The sequence below is a fragment of the Saccopteryx bilineata genome, chromosome 4 (genome assembly GCF_036850765.1).
Source record: "Saccopteryx bilineata isolate mSacBil1 chromosome 4, mSacBil1_pri_phased_curated, whole genome shotgun sequence".
Classification (NCBI taxonomy): domain Eukaryota; kingdom Metazoa; phylum Chordata; class Mammalia; order Chiroptera; family Emballonuridae; genus Saccopteryx; species Saccopteryx bilineata.
The window spans coordinates 258552236-258566297 of NC_089493.1; the positions used below are offsets into that span (position 1 = coordinate 258552236).

At 42.9% G+C, this 14062-nt stretch overlaps 1 protein-coding gene across 7 annotated transcripts in view; it reads left to right on the forward strand.

Annotated features, from left to right (window-relative positions):
- Positions 1 to 9208, forward strand: part of GRAMD2B (GRAM domain containing 2B) — a 127249-nt gene extending 118041 nt beyond the window's left edge. For 4 of the 7 annotated variants that reach the window (XM_066274222.1, XM_066274228.1, XM_066274227.1 and 1 more), the window contains 4 exons: positions 1 to 88; positions 973 to 1077; positions 4307 to 4400; positions 8233 to 9208. In XM_066274222.1, the coding sequence (XP_066130319.1) occupies positions 1 to 88; positions 973 to 1077; positions 4307 to 4400; positions 8233 to 8274 (329 nt within the window). In that variant the 3' untranslated portion in view covers positions 8275 to 9208. Of the gene's footprint in view, positions 89 to 972; positions 1078 to 4306; positions 4401 to 8036; positions 8212 to 8232 lie in introns of those variants that run through there. The other 3 variants (XM_066274224.1, XM_066274226.1, XM_066274223.1) reach the window with 3 other exon arrangements.
- Positions 9209 to 14062: the final 4854 nt, after the last annotated feature.

The window sequence follows — 14062 nt, forward strand, 5'->3', positions numbered from 1 at the left end:
GTCAGTCAGAAACCATTGGACTCTTACACAAAGTAAAGTCTCAGAAATGTCCGACTCTCCGCCATATTCTTATATTCTACGCAATTGCGTAAGTGAACGAATGAATTTACTAAAAGGGACTTAAGACAGTGATTCAGTTCTTTAAAGGAATAATCTTTTCATGTGGCCAAGAGCCACTGTAAACCTCAACTGTGTTTAATGTGACCCAGATCTTTTCTTCAGTAATTTTTGTCTCCTTCGTCAACATTTGTTTTCCTTAGGTTTAGGTCACATTTTCCCGTCCACCCCCTTCTCATTTAAATAGTGAGAAGGGAGGAATGAAAAGCAAAACGATCGTCCAGATCAGCTGAGGACCACGCTCCAAGTGGATACTATTAGTTGGAAGATTAGAACGAAGCATCTTTGTCCCTGTTGTTTATTTTCCACCCAACCCATGTTCTCTGGACAGAGGCCAAAACAACTTTAAAATGTCATCCCCTTTAGTGAATACTTCGGCATTGACTTTTTTAACTTCCCCCTCAGCTCCCAGTCTTGTAATCAGTTGTTGTTCTGAAAATAGCCTGACCCAGTTCTAGGCTGTTCCATCACAACCAAGGCAGATATGCCCAGTTTGGTTTCCAGATTAAGCGGGAATTTGTGAGTCACCATGAACAGATCGGGCTGGGCACTTCTGGTGAGGCCCCACAGGGAAGGAGGAAGAGGACTGCTGTGGTGATCTTCCTGGGGTGTGGCCTGCAGAGAGCCTATTTGAATTTCTTATAAATTGAGGAACTTGGGCTAAAGGTTTAAAATCCCCTTCTAGCTCTGAAGTGTTATGACAAGGATCAGCCTGTTGAATAAAGGTCTTTTCAAAGTCTCTTTGGCCAAGGTGTTTTAGAAAATACCTTGCCTTGACTAGACATTGGCTCTGAGTTTTACGAACATCGGGGCCTGGCCATTGACCACTGAGATTTCTCTCTTATCCCTTTCCAGCGTCTGTGCACTAATCATCTCGACCTTCTACATGAGATACAGAATTAATACACTGGAGGAGCGGCTGGGGTCCCTAACCTCCATTGTGGACACCCATCATACTGAGTAAGACACTTCCCTCCTATGCTGTCATCTGCTGGCACTTCAGATGAGAATACTGTTGGAGCTGCACTTAGCAACCTTCATAGCACATATTAATTAAGGATACATTTATGGGAAGCAAAGAGGCAGGAAGGTCCTAGAAATGAACCACCTGATTGTACATGTTCTTGAGTTGCTATAGTGTTGCCAGGGATAAGGCCAGAAGCAGACCTAATTTTATATCATCTCATTCTGTTCCTCTAAGACTCAGTTGTGACCTTGGTCCATTTATTGAAATATCAAAGTTTATCTCAGTGAAATGGCAGAATCAAGACATTCCTAGGAGAAAAGCAATTTGAGTGCCTCAGTGCATTTCTTCATCTGTAACTCTTATTTTTATTTTTTTTTTTGTATTTTTTCTGAAGCTGGAAATGGGGAAGCAGTCAGACAGATTCCCGCATGCGCCCGACCGGGATCCACCTGGCACACCCACCAGGGGGCGATGCTCTGCCCATCCGGGGCGTCGCTCTGTTGTGACCAGAGCCAGCCTAGCGCCTGAGGCAGGGGCCATGAAGCCATCCCCAGCGCCCGGGCCATCTTTTGCTCCAATGGAGCCTTGGCTGCGGGAGGGGAAGAGAGAGACAGAGAGGAAGGAGAGGGGGAGGGGTGGAGAAGCAGATGGGTGCTTCTCCTGTGTGCCCTGGCTGGGAATCGAACCCGGGACTTCCACACGCCAGGCCGATGCTCTACCACTGAGCCAACCAGCCAGGGCCTTCATCTGTAACTCTTTATGTTAGCACATTTACTTGCAAAGCCCTTGACCACTATAAAGACTCATGTGACTAGTAATTAGTGGACTGTGCCTGTAAAAATCTTTTTAATGGTTAAAATGGTAAATTTTATTTTATGTATATTATACCACAAACTGATTTAAAAAGGAAAAAAAAACGAGTAGGTTAGGCCCTGGCTGGGTGACTCAGTGGACAGAGTTGTCCTTACTCACTGAGGTCATCGGTTCAAACCCCAGTTAGGGCACATAAGAGAAGCAACCAATAAGTGCACAACTAAATGACATAACCACTGGGAGTAATGAGTTGATGCCTCTCTGCCTCTCCCCCTCCCTTTCCCCCATCTGTGAAATCTTTTCATCTCTGCCATTTTTACATGCCTAAGCTAATTAAACCTATTCAGACATAGAGCCCTTTCCCTTAAACCCAGTCCCATGAGGATTTTGACACCCTGCCTAAAAAGAGAAATAGAAATAAATTATTCTGTTAGAAAATATACTTTTAGCACAAGTTTTAAACATAGAGTTATTCCTTTACAGAGTACATACCATGTGCTGGCAACTCAACTAGAATGAATACATATACGTATAACTACAATTTTTCTATCTCTCTCTGTATGCCTTTATAAAGCAACTATTATTCCCGTTTTACAGATGAGGTAACTGACACTCAGAAATAATCAGCTTAATGTCTTACAGTTTGAAGTAGAATCAGGATTCAAATGCAGGTCCATATGACTTCAAAGACCATAGGCTTCCTCAGCACCCAGGGCCAACCTGCTTGAACCATTCGGGACGAGTAAGGGGAGGGAGGGAGGGAAGGAGGAGATGGGCAGGGGTGGAGAAGCATATGGGTGCTTCTCCTGTGCGCCCTGACCAAAATAAAATCCAGGACTTCCATATGCTGGGCCTATGCTTTACCACTGAGCCAACCAGCCAGGGCTTTGTTCAAAATGTTAATACACTTAGAGTTAGGAGGTGACTTTGGATTATTGCAGACTATTCTGTTCACGGTCATATAAGGGTTTGATTATTTTAGGCAAATGTACACCATGTTCTGTTATTCCATTAACTTGGTGGTGATGACAGGGAAATTTCACTAACAAAGGCAAATGAAATATTTATTTTACTGTTTGAATAATCAACTCAGAAAGAGGTGCAATCTGAAAAATAAACATTTAAAGGAAAAGTTATAAAGGTCATATATGACATACGATCAGGGAACACCCATGACAGAAAGTCTGGTAATAAAGTACTTTTCAGGAGCTGAGCCTCCCCAGTACCTTACTTTGTCCAGGTAATTAATCCAGCCACACTGCCCAGCTCTCTGACTCCGCACACCGACTCTGATTGTTCAGGTGCTGCAGAGCGATCCTTTTGAATCCGTACTTTGTACCAGCTTGTTATTACAGTTACAGCCTACAGATTGTCAGAATGTCATGTTCATAAATCAGTACTCTGGGTCTCAGATCCTTCGTGTAGAAACTGAAAGATGTAGATTCAGTTTCCTTGTTGGGATCTAAGATCTTGACAGTATGGATCAATGATTTTTAAAAAACCGTTTCAGTGCTAGTAAATGAAAAACATCTGAGAGCTTTGTTAATATTTAGGTAATCACCAATAATTTACCACATGCCTGTATCTTAAAAATGGATCATACATAAAATAAGTCAGACAGTCATTACCACCTAAAAACTTAACAGCTACAAATAATCCCAACCAACAAATACAGAGAAGATACAGACCAGGGTTCTTAGCCTTAACGTGAATATCTGATAAACGGCTTTAGACCATCTCTCCAGTTAATATATAAATATATATATACATACACACACACACACACATACACACACATCTCTTAAGTTTCCTACAGTTTTAGCTGGTATAGGATGCTAGTGGACCCCAGAGTAAGAAAGAATCCGTGCCATAAATAGTCTAATAGTACATAATGAATACATCTGACAGCTTGTAAGACAAGAGTACGGCAAGTCTCAAAGGCCTATACAAAGGTCTTTAAATTCATTAAAAGACATTCCCAAACACTCTGAAAGTTCTTGTGGAAAGCGTTCTTGCTCCCACAAAAAATACATGCATGACTAAGAGCAATGCTTCTTGCAAATTTATGCTGTAGTGGGGATAGAGAAGACATTGAGGGCTAATTAAAGGGGTTTAGGAAATCATGTGCTTGAAAATAATCATCTGGTTTTTGTTTGGAAGCCAAGGCACAACACAGCCGCTCCAACAAAGGCAGCTTACGAGATGTCCAGCCAACTATTGAGAATCAGTCCCCACACATCCAGTCTGGGAGTCCTGGATCGCCACAGGGCCTTTCTGATGTTAACAAATCAAAGGCTCACTCTCTTCTCTTACAACCTGGTTTCCTGTTCAAATGCATTTCAAATGTGTTTATTCCACCTCTTCCTGTGCCGCTCCCGCCCATGGTAACTTTTCTCCTTGTTCCTACAGACAGGCTGCACCCCCTGGCCTGGGGTCACAGGCACAGTTAAATATGGAGGTCCTCTGCCGCGAGCTTACAGCTAACATAATGAAACTAGAAAAGGTGACCGATTTTTTTTTCCTGTGTTGGGGGAGGTCGCGGTAGTACCCGTCACTTGCCATACATCACCGGTTACACATTAAAGCACTGCTGGGCCTGACCAGGCAGTGGCGCAGTGGATAGAGCGTCAGACTGGAATGCGGAAGACCCAGGTTCGAGACCCCGAGGTCGCCAGCTTGAACGGGGGCTCATCTGGTTTCTGCAAAGCTCACCAGCTTGGACCCAAGGTCGCTGGCTTGAGCAAGGGGTTACTCGGTCTGCTGAAGGCCCGCAGTCAAGGCACATATTTCAAGAAAGCAATCAACGAACTAAGGTGTCACAACGAAAAACTGATGATTGATGCTTCTCATCTCTCTTCGTTCCCATCTGTCTGTCTCTATCTATCCCTCTCTCTGATATCCTCTGTCTCTGTAAAAAAAAAAAAAAAAAAAAAAAAAAAAAGCACTGCTGGTGTGCAGCAGGCAGCCTAAATGACCAAACCGAGCCAGGGGATCACATGGTAAATGTGAAAGACTGGTTTGTTTTGTTTTTTTTATTTCCACCAAGACGTAGGTTTCGATCTCATTTTCCTTGTTTGTCTATCTTCTGGTTTTCCTCCTGGATTAGAAATATTTCTGTGTGCCATACAGCGGCAAGTGACCCGTGACACTGGGCTTGGGGGAGGGATGTGGCAGGGAGTCCCAGCCAGAGCGTGCAGCCCCACCTCCACCCAGGCCGGTGGTTGCCATACATACATAAAACACTGCATTCCTTCCCTGTTGTAACCCTGGGAGACAGGTGTCACGGTTCCTATCTGAGAAGGAAGAGTCCAAGTTTCTAGGATCGAGCTCAAGGAGACACATCTAGAAAGTTGGCAGACCTGGAATGTGAAAGCAGGTCTGAGTGGCGTCACAGTTGTGCTCGGAAGCCCTCTGTGTTACTGGCCCTCAGAGTGCAACCTGAGTCCTTGCTGAGAAGGCCACTGATGTACCTTTACCTAGAGGCATCTTTCTGTAGGACAACTTTAGGGCAAGTCTGCCCTCAGGTTGGGGGCAGCCTTAGAACTCAGTAGGAGAGGGAACAGGAGAAAAAGGTGAGCACACCAGAAATATTCCAGAGTTAAACCTAATTAACAGTTCTTTCTCCTTTCAACATGTTTACCTCTTCAAGTCTAAAACTTTGTTTGTTCTCTAATCCTTAAAGAGAGGGTTAGAGTTGTGTTCAGTTCCAACCCGCCGATTCCCCGGTAGCTCCCCATCATAGCGCAGCTATGCTTACTTGGGAAGAAACATGAACTTCAAGTGAATCAACTGTTTGTTTTGCTCTACTAAATGTTATGTAGCCTTTAACCACTGAAGTGTTGAGAGCACAGGCGTTTTCCAAGCTTCTGTTGTAAACCAGGGCATGCCAGATTAAGTCCTATTGAGTCATTAAATCTATGGGCTGACTTGAAACTTTTTTTTAACTCCAAAACGAACCTAGAGAAGGTATGAGGTAGCAACGAGAAGTGTTTTTCTTTCTAAAATGTTAGCTGCTGAGAAGGGGAGGGAATTTTTTTTTCTGTGATGATCTGTTGACCAATGTTTGGCTCCCATGCTGAGCAAGGGGACAGGTGGGTTTCAGTTTCCGGTCGCTTACTCTGGTACGCTCCGGTGTCCGTGTCCTCGGGCCGGAAGCACGCGGAACCCCGCGGCCCCTCCTGCGTTTCTCCCTGGTGTCCTGCCGGGCCTGGCTAGGACACCACGTTCTGGAATGAAGGACAGAAAAACAGGAGGGCTTGTTCACAAGAGTGGACAGCTGGCTACGTCTTGTGCAGAGCTTCGGACAGAGCCCGGCTACTCAGCTAAGAGGCCCGTAGTGCCAGCAGAAGCCTTTGTCCCAAAGCAGAAGCAGTCAAAAGTGCATTTAGGGTCAGAATGCATATGTTGACATTCTGAAAAGTTATAAATGGCACAGATGACTTAAAGCAGAAAAAGTTACGAGGACACGCCCATGTTCTTTTTGATTGCTCTGCCCCCTCCAGCCAGAGGCAGTCAGGCAACTAGTGCGGCACAGCCCGGTGGTGAAACGCAGCTCCGAGCAGGGGAGCCTTCTCAGCCCGTGTGGCTTACACCTGCAATTCCTTCCTCCTCTCCTGCAGGGACTGCTCTTATCCAAGCCTCCGGGTCTGCCTGGAACTTCCTGATTTCCGTTCACGGCATCCCAGCCCTTTCAGGGAAATCTAAGAATGATTTTTAACTCCCTCCTCTTTTTCACTTGCCATTGATTTAACTAATTAGCTGGAAAGTCCTGTGCAGTCTGACTTCTAAGGGTCTCCTCAGATGCTCTTCCCATTGGTGCCACCTTAGTGACTAAGGCTTATAGTCCATTCACCCACCTCCTCCCAGGCTAACGGTGGGAAATCAGGTCTCATTATGATTTTTATTTGCATTTTCCTGATTACCACTGCAGGTGAACATCTTTCTATATATATGTTAGTGTCCGTTTGGATTTTGTTCTGTACATTGCCCATTTAGCTCCTTTGTTGTACTTTTGGGTGTTTTGTCTTCGTAGGTATGTTTTGGATATTTTGGATATCCATCCTTGGGTTCATTTCTTCTTCTTCCTTCCCACTCCTGCTTTTATCGTTGGTCCTGTGAGATAGCAGGGAAGACGTGAAGTAGGAATGTGGAGGGTGAAGGCAATGCCTTTTATGGGTAAAGAAGTAAATACTCCTTAGTACTGGCAATGGCATTTATGGTGGAGCAGTACAGAAGGAGGAGCATAGATTTTGGAGGCGGACCTCTCCTCTTATCCCTGCTCTGCCATTTACTCTCTGAGTCACTGGGCTTGTTCCAGGCCCCTCTGGACCTCAGTTTTGGTGTCATGCCCGCCCCTGTATGGTGGTGGCGGTGTGTGCCCAGGGCGAGCGTGCACGGAGTTCCTGGCACAGACCAGCTCTTCCTCTTCACGTGCCCTGTGTAGCCTGAAGGACATCACAGACTCTTCTTCCAGAAGAATCCATCCTCTTTCTTCTGGTCCCTGGGGTTCTTTGCTCCCATCACAGTACAGGTTGTTGAGAATTCCTTGCTCTGAATCCTTTCAAGTTCACACACTTACTGAGTGCATTTTTCCTGCCCAGCACTGTACTCTAGTCTTGAGATCCAAAGATAGGGCATGATCCCTGTCCTTATGAAAGTCAGTCTTCTGAGAAATGTTGTATGATCTCGAATAGTGGTGTTATACATTATTATGTGGTGTTTGTTAGATTTAAACCAGTGGTAGTCAACCTGGTCCCTACCGCCCACTAGGGGGCGTTCCAGCTTTCATGGTGGGCGGTAGTGGAGCAACCAAAGTATAAATAAAAAGATAGATTTAACTATAGTAAGTTGTTTTATAAAGATTTATTCTGCCAAACTTAGCGAAAATCCAACATAAAGTACTTGGTAATTATTATTATATGCTTTAACTTGCTGTAACTCTGCTTTATAAATTTTATAAAGTAAAGTTACTTCCCTACCTTATAAATTACCATTACTGTGGAACCAGTGGGTGGTTAGAAAATTTTACTACTAACAGAGATACAGAAGTGGGCGGTAGGTATAAAAAGGTTGACTGCCCCTGATTTAAACTAGCTGATCTCTCTCGGTCTCTACTAGCATTCTCATCTTTCCTTTCCAGCCCTCGCTCTTTTCATCTCAAAGTGGACTGTTAAACAGAACTCTATTCCAGTAAAAGGCATGTGTTTGCCTGATCCAAATTTAACCCAGGTGGAGCTCTTTTGAACAAGCTCAAGCATTATTTAGGCCATAGCAAATATGCCCTTAATAGACTCCATTCTGTTTAATAACAGGAGCTTCTCTGTTGTTATTTCAAGATACAGAACAACTTACAAAAGTTACTTGAGAATGGTGACTGACCGACCAGATTGCTTGGGCCAACATGATACCTCGTGCTTCCCTTTGAAGAAGGTGCTTCCCGGAGGCGTCCTGGTGGAGCGCTCCCTGCTGGCCGGAGGAGCGAGCAGAGAAGCATCCCCAGCCATGTTTGCACTAGGAGGTCTCCAGCTCAGGAAAAGGGGGGAGGGGGAATAATTTTGGTTCCTGTGCAATAAAAGTTGACCTTGACCTTCTATGGAAGTTTCCAGGGCTGTTGCCTGAAGAAAGCAGACCTATCTCAGGAGGTCTCAGGAAGGACCTGGTGCACACTCTCCTGGATGACTGGTTTAGTGGCCGTCAAGACTGTGTCAGCAAACACACTCCACAACATGCCTTTTCAGTCCTTTCCACCCCAGCCTTCAAACTAAGGGATATATCATGTGCCAACAAACCTGATATGGTCCTTTTAAGAATTAGCCATAACTCTCCAACATGCAATAGAGCTCTCATGGACAAACATGCTTCAAAGAAATAACACCAGCATTTTGTCTTTTTCCAAACCCTTCTACTGTTATGTTCTGGTTTATCAACTGTGTATCTGAACTTCTCCATTGAATACTGGCTAGAATATTGGGCAAAGCAGATAAACCATCCCATTTAAGTTTTGTTTTGTTCCTCTAATATTTCATTGGACTGATTCTCACGTACCCCAGGTCGAGAATCTGAGACATGGGACTTAAGTACTAAATAAACTTACTTTGACACCACAACTAATCTTTAAGCCAAAAAGTAGAATGTAATTTGAGCCAGGAGGAAAGACACTGAATTTTTAAGAGTACAGGTGGACTGTGTTCCTTTTGTAAAAGGATGTCTGTATGGAATGCTGAAACCCATTTCAGCATGATGATAGCATGCTTTTTTTCTTTTGCTGACTAAAATAAAGTAATAACTGGTGGTTTGCTAACTTTTATTTACCACATGGGTTGCCTGGTTTTTATTAATAATTATTTAGGTACTGTAAGATCGGTAATATAAAAGATATTCCGTTTCTATCTGCAATGCATTTTATAATCATTTCTATGAAATGTATTTTGTTTAATCAGATAAGCTACTAAGTGAATTGGTTACATCATTTGTATCTGTTAGCCTACTGGACAAGAATTGTGCCTGGTGCACCCCGGCTTTTAATAAATACTCATTGGTTAAAATACCCTGCTAACACTGTGTTCTATTTCTAAATTCTCTTTACTAAGACAATATGCTTTTTAACTGCTTCTTGCTTTCGCTCTACTACTTCCAGCTCACCCTTATTTCATTTCTCATGAGTATTCATTTACACACTCAAAACTTATTTCAGTCGGGTTGAAATAATATAAGGGAAAGAATGAATTTTGAAATCAGAAAACCAATACTTGATTCCTGAGTTCACATTTTATGAGTTGTGTGACCTTAAACAGATATTTGGCCATTTCATTGATGAAGCTAAAAGGACCAACAAAAAGTCACTGTGAGGATTAAATGTGATGTCTCTAAGTATGTATATTGCTGTCACATAAGTAGTATACTCTCATAACAGGTACCACATTCATTATTTTAAAAAATGTTTTTATGTCTGACATTCCAGTTTTATAAAAGTTCTATGTCAATGCTTTTTACAGTCAAAAGTTAGAGAATCGAGGTGGTCAGCCACATCTGGAAAGAAATTTTGCAACTGTATGAAGAGACTTGAACAGGTTCAAATTTTACTGATTTAATAGTCTGCTATCTTGGAATTTACCCTAAGGCAGAAATCTAGTCAAAGATTTATATACAAGAATATTGTTTGAAGCTCTATGGCAGCAAAATATTAGAGACTCTAAATACTCAATAGCAGAACAGTTAAATGATGTAGTTATTTAGAAAAGTAGTGTCAAAGAATGGCATAGAAAACAGCATTACAAGGGTAGGCACAAAATGACATACTTTGATCCCAATTGTATAAAGAAACTACATATGTGTGTGTACACATCCATATATATATATATGGAAGCACACATGTTGACCTTTTCTATGTTCTCTTAAGTTTTGCATAATGAGCAGTTACTACCTTTTTTAATCAGATGTTGATTAAAAATATTAAGAGGTGCTCTAGGTATCAGATCTTACACCAAAACACATGCCCCGCTACTCCCTACACTGTTGATAGTTCTGCACCCAGAACCACTTTTTAGTGCTTTTTCCAACAGCCACTATAATTTACCCTTTCAAATGAAAGAAAATGCTTCTTCATTTCTAGATTTAAGTTGTTGCTTTCTTTGTGGATGTTGCTGCTTGTTTTATTTTTACAATTAGCTCCTAAGTCAAAATCTGGTGCAAGGGGATCTAGATGGTGGATCCCCAGGTCATGTGTCTGCATATGAACTACAAAGAAGCACGGGAAATCTTTGTCCAGAGAAAAGGTATTTCTGATGTGCTAAGAAGTGAACCTGTGGAGGTAAATATGCAGCATGACTAACTTAGCCATTGCTGCCAGTCACCTTCAGACAAATTAAAAACATGCAAACAAAAAAACAAAAACATGAGAAAGCAAACAACTGGGATTTTCAGCCTCTACCCCATAACTACAAAAGTAGGACATTCTAACCTAGGAAGGAAGTTGCAGGTGCTGACTGGCCTAAATAATACCAAATGTCCAAAATATACCTTGCCTTTTTTTAAAAAAATTCATTTTAGAGAAGAGAGACGGAGAGAGAGAGAGAGAGAGAGAGAAGGGGGAGGAGCAGGAAGCAGCAATTCCCATATGTGCCTTGATTGGGCAAGCCCAGGGTTTTGAACCAGCGACCTCAGCATTCCAGGTCAATACTTGATCCACTGCGCCACCAGAGGTCAGGCTACCTTACCTTTTAAAAGTTGGATATTACCTTGATAGAATCAGAAAAAAAAATAAGCCTTAAAAGAAATTACTTGGTGTAATGCTATTCCTATACATTCTGATAATTTAATCTATGATTACATACTATTTTGGTGAAAAGAAATTGCCAGTCTCATCTGACCAGGCCATGGTGCAGTGCATTGATCATCGGACCGGAATGCAGAGGACCCAGGCTCGAAGCCCTGAGGTTGCCAGCTTGAGCACAGGCTCTCCAGCTTGAGCGTGGAGTCGCTTGCTTAAACATGGGATCATAGATGTGACCCCATGGTTGCTGGCTTGAGCCCAACATCACCAGCTTGAGCAAGGGGTCACTCACTCTGCTGCAGCCCCCCGGTCAAAGCACATATGAGAACCAATCAATGAACAACTAAGGTGCCACAATGAAGAATTGATGCTTCTCATCTCTCTCCCTTCCCGTCTGTCTATCCCTATCGATCTCTCCCTGTCTCTATCAAAAAAAAATAAATTACCAGTCTCACCTAAACAGGAACAGCTGTTATTATTGACTTCTCAAGCTCTGTGAATATGTAAGATACCTCCTACATAGATTCTACTACACTCCAGGGCATTGCCCAGGTACACATTTATGCAATTCTTTGAACTATCCCAGACACAAATTTTTTTTTAAGTGATTGTTCTGACGTATTTATTTATTTACATTAGATTACGTTTTAAACATAACACTCTTAGAAGCACAGGCCTCTTAGAAGATGTTTTTGTATGGGTAACATTTCCAAGGCTCATTGAACAATCTGCTCTGTTTTTTCGTAATTGAATTTGTTGGGGTGACATTGGTTAATAAAATGATATAGGTTTCAGGTGTACAATTCTATAACACATCATCTGTGTATTGTGCAAGTCTCTCCCTCATCACCATTTATCCCCTTATTGTCTTCTACCCTCTCCACCACATTCTTTAATACATGTTTTCCTTGACTTCTATAACTTACCCTAATTCATGAATTTATGGAGTCAAACCAAAAATTTTTCAATTTAAATATGAATTGTGTCATATGCTGTTTTGATTTATGTATCCTAATAGTAAAATTCAGGAGATGCTTTCTTTGTTTATTCATTTGTTTCTGGTGATCTAAAGGTCACACACACTGACATGTTACAGAAAGCCCAGGTGATTTTTCTCTTAAGCATTTTTTTGTAAGTGAAAATTCTACACATTAATAATAGTTATGCCGTCATTTGGAATCCATACCTGATCTCCTCACAAAGGAGCCCAGTAATAATAATATTCTTTTCATGTGCTGCCTATCCCTGCTGCTAATGATAATATTACCAGTTCTTGACTAAAATTAAAAATCAGATATGAAATGAAGCATCTTTCATCATTGAATTTATAGCATTTCTGTGCTTTTTTGAAATGCAAAGCCTTACCCAAAGTAATTTATATATTCAATCCAAGCACAATAAAAATTCCAATTCCATTTTTCAAAGAACTAAAACAATCCTAAAATTTTAGTAGAAAAACCAAAGACCCCAAATAGCCAAACAAAGCAATCTTGAGAAGGGACAAAGATGGAGGCAACAGCTCCCTGATTTCAAATTATATTACAAAGCTATAGTAATCAAAACAGTATGGTACTGGCATGAAAAAACAAACCAATGGGAACAGAGAACCAAGAAATAGACTAGTGTATACATGGTAAATTAATTTATAAAAAAAAAAGCCAAAAATATACAGTGGAGGACAGTCTTTTTAATAAATAATATTGAAAAAATGAACAGCCACAGGCAAAAGAATGAAAGTGTACCACTATCTTACATACACAAAAGTCAACTCAAAAATGGATGAAAGCGGAGAAGACAAGATGGCGATGGAGTAGGCGGACGTACCAACCTCCACTTCCCAGAACCAAAGTGGATTACAAACTAATTTTAAGAACCATCACCTGGAAAAATCAACTTTGGACTAAACTAAGAGGACTCTTCAACCAAGGAACACTGAAGAAGCCACACTGAGACTGGTAGAAAAAGCGGAAACGCGGAGAGGGCTGCCCAGCTCCCCAGAGCTAACGGCAGCCAGGAGAGACTCATGGGGTGGGAAGTGAGTTTAGCAGAGAGGGGAGGGTCCTGAGTCCCAGGGAAAAAGCCCCAGCCTGCAGCCCCAGAGCCTAGAAGAGGCGTATGGACAGTATTTAGCTGGAAACAAGACAGGATACTGTTTATGAGAAAGAAACTGATTTCTCAGACCCAGGATTCTTTTTAAAGGGACCACGCAGAATACCTCTCTCAAAACCACTCACCCGGGGACCCGGGGGACGGGGAGAGAGGAGAAGACCAGAGTAGCAGAAAGAGAGTGTAATCTAGGAGGCACAGAGAGAAACACTTTGAGGGGCAGCCACCCTAATCCCTGGGACAAGTCACTCCCCAAATCTGAAGGGAATATTTCCCCTGGAAACAGCAATACCAGCAAAGGGAAGCAGGACACCAGCCAAACAAGCTCTCCCGCGGCACTCAGAGCAGAGTCGCTTAGGGGGAGCCTTAAGGAATACAGTATTGAGTGTTAGGGTCTGAAATGCAGTGCACCCACCCACACTGCTGAGGGGGCGGAAGCTGGACAGGCCATGACTGAGGCCCAGTGTGAGCTCAGATTTGCCTGGTGGGCGGAAGGGGTGCACGAAAGCAGTCCAGCCGGCTGCAGGCCCACCCTCAATCCTGCTCACAGGGGAAAGGGAAAAGCCTGGGATTTGCAGAGACCCAGCCAGCCCATGAAGCCCGGGCTTGTTGCCCTAGCACAAGTGCAACTTCATCCACGGGGGTGGGGCAAAAGCCAGGGAACAGGCGCGGACCCCTGCCCAGCCCACAGAGCCTAGGCTTGCGGCCAGGCTTGCAGCCTGACTTGTGAGCATAGCTCCGCCTGTGGGGGCAGAGCAAAAGTCCGTGAACAGGCAGAGACACGGCTG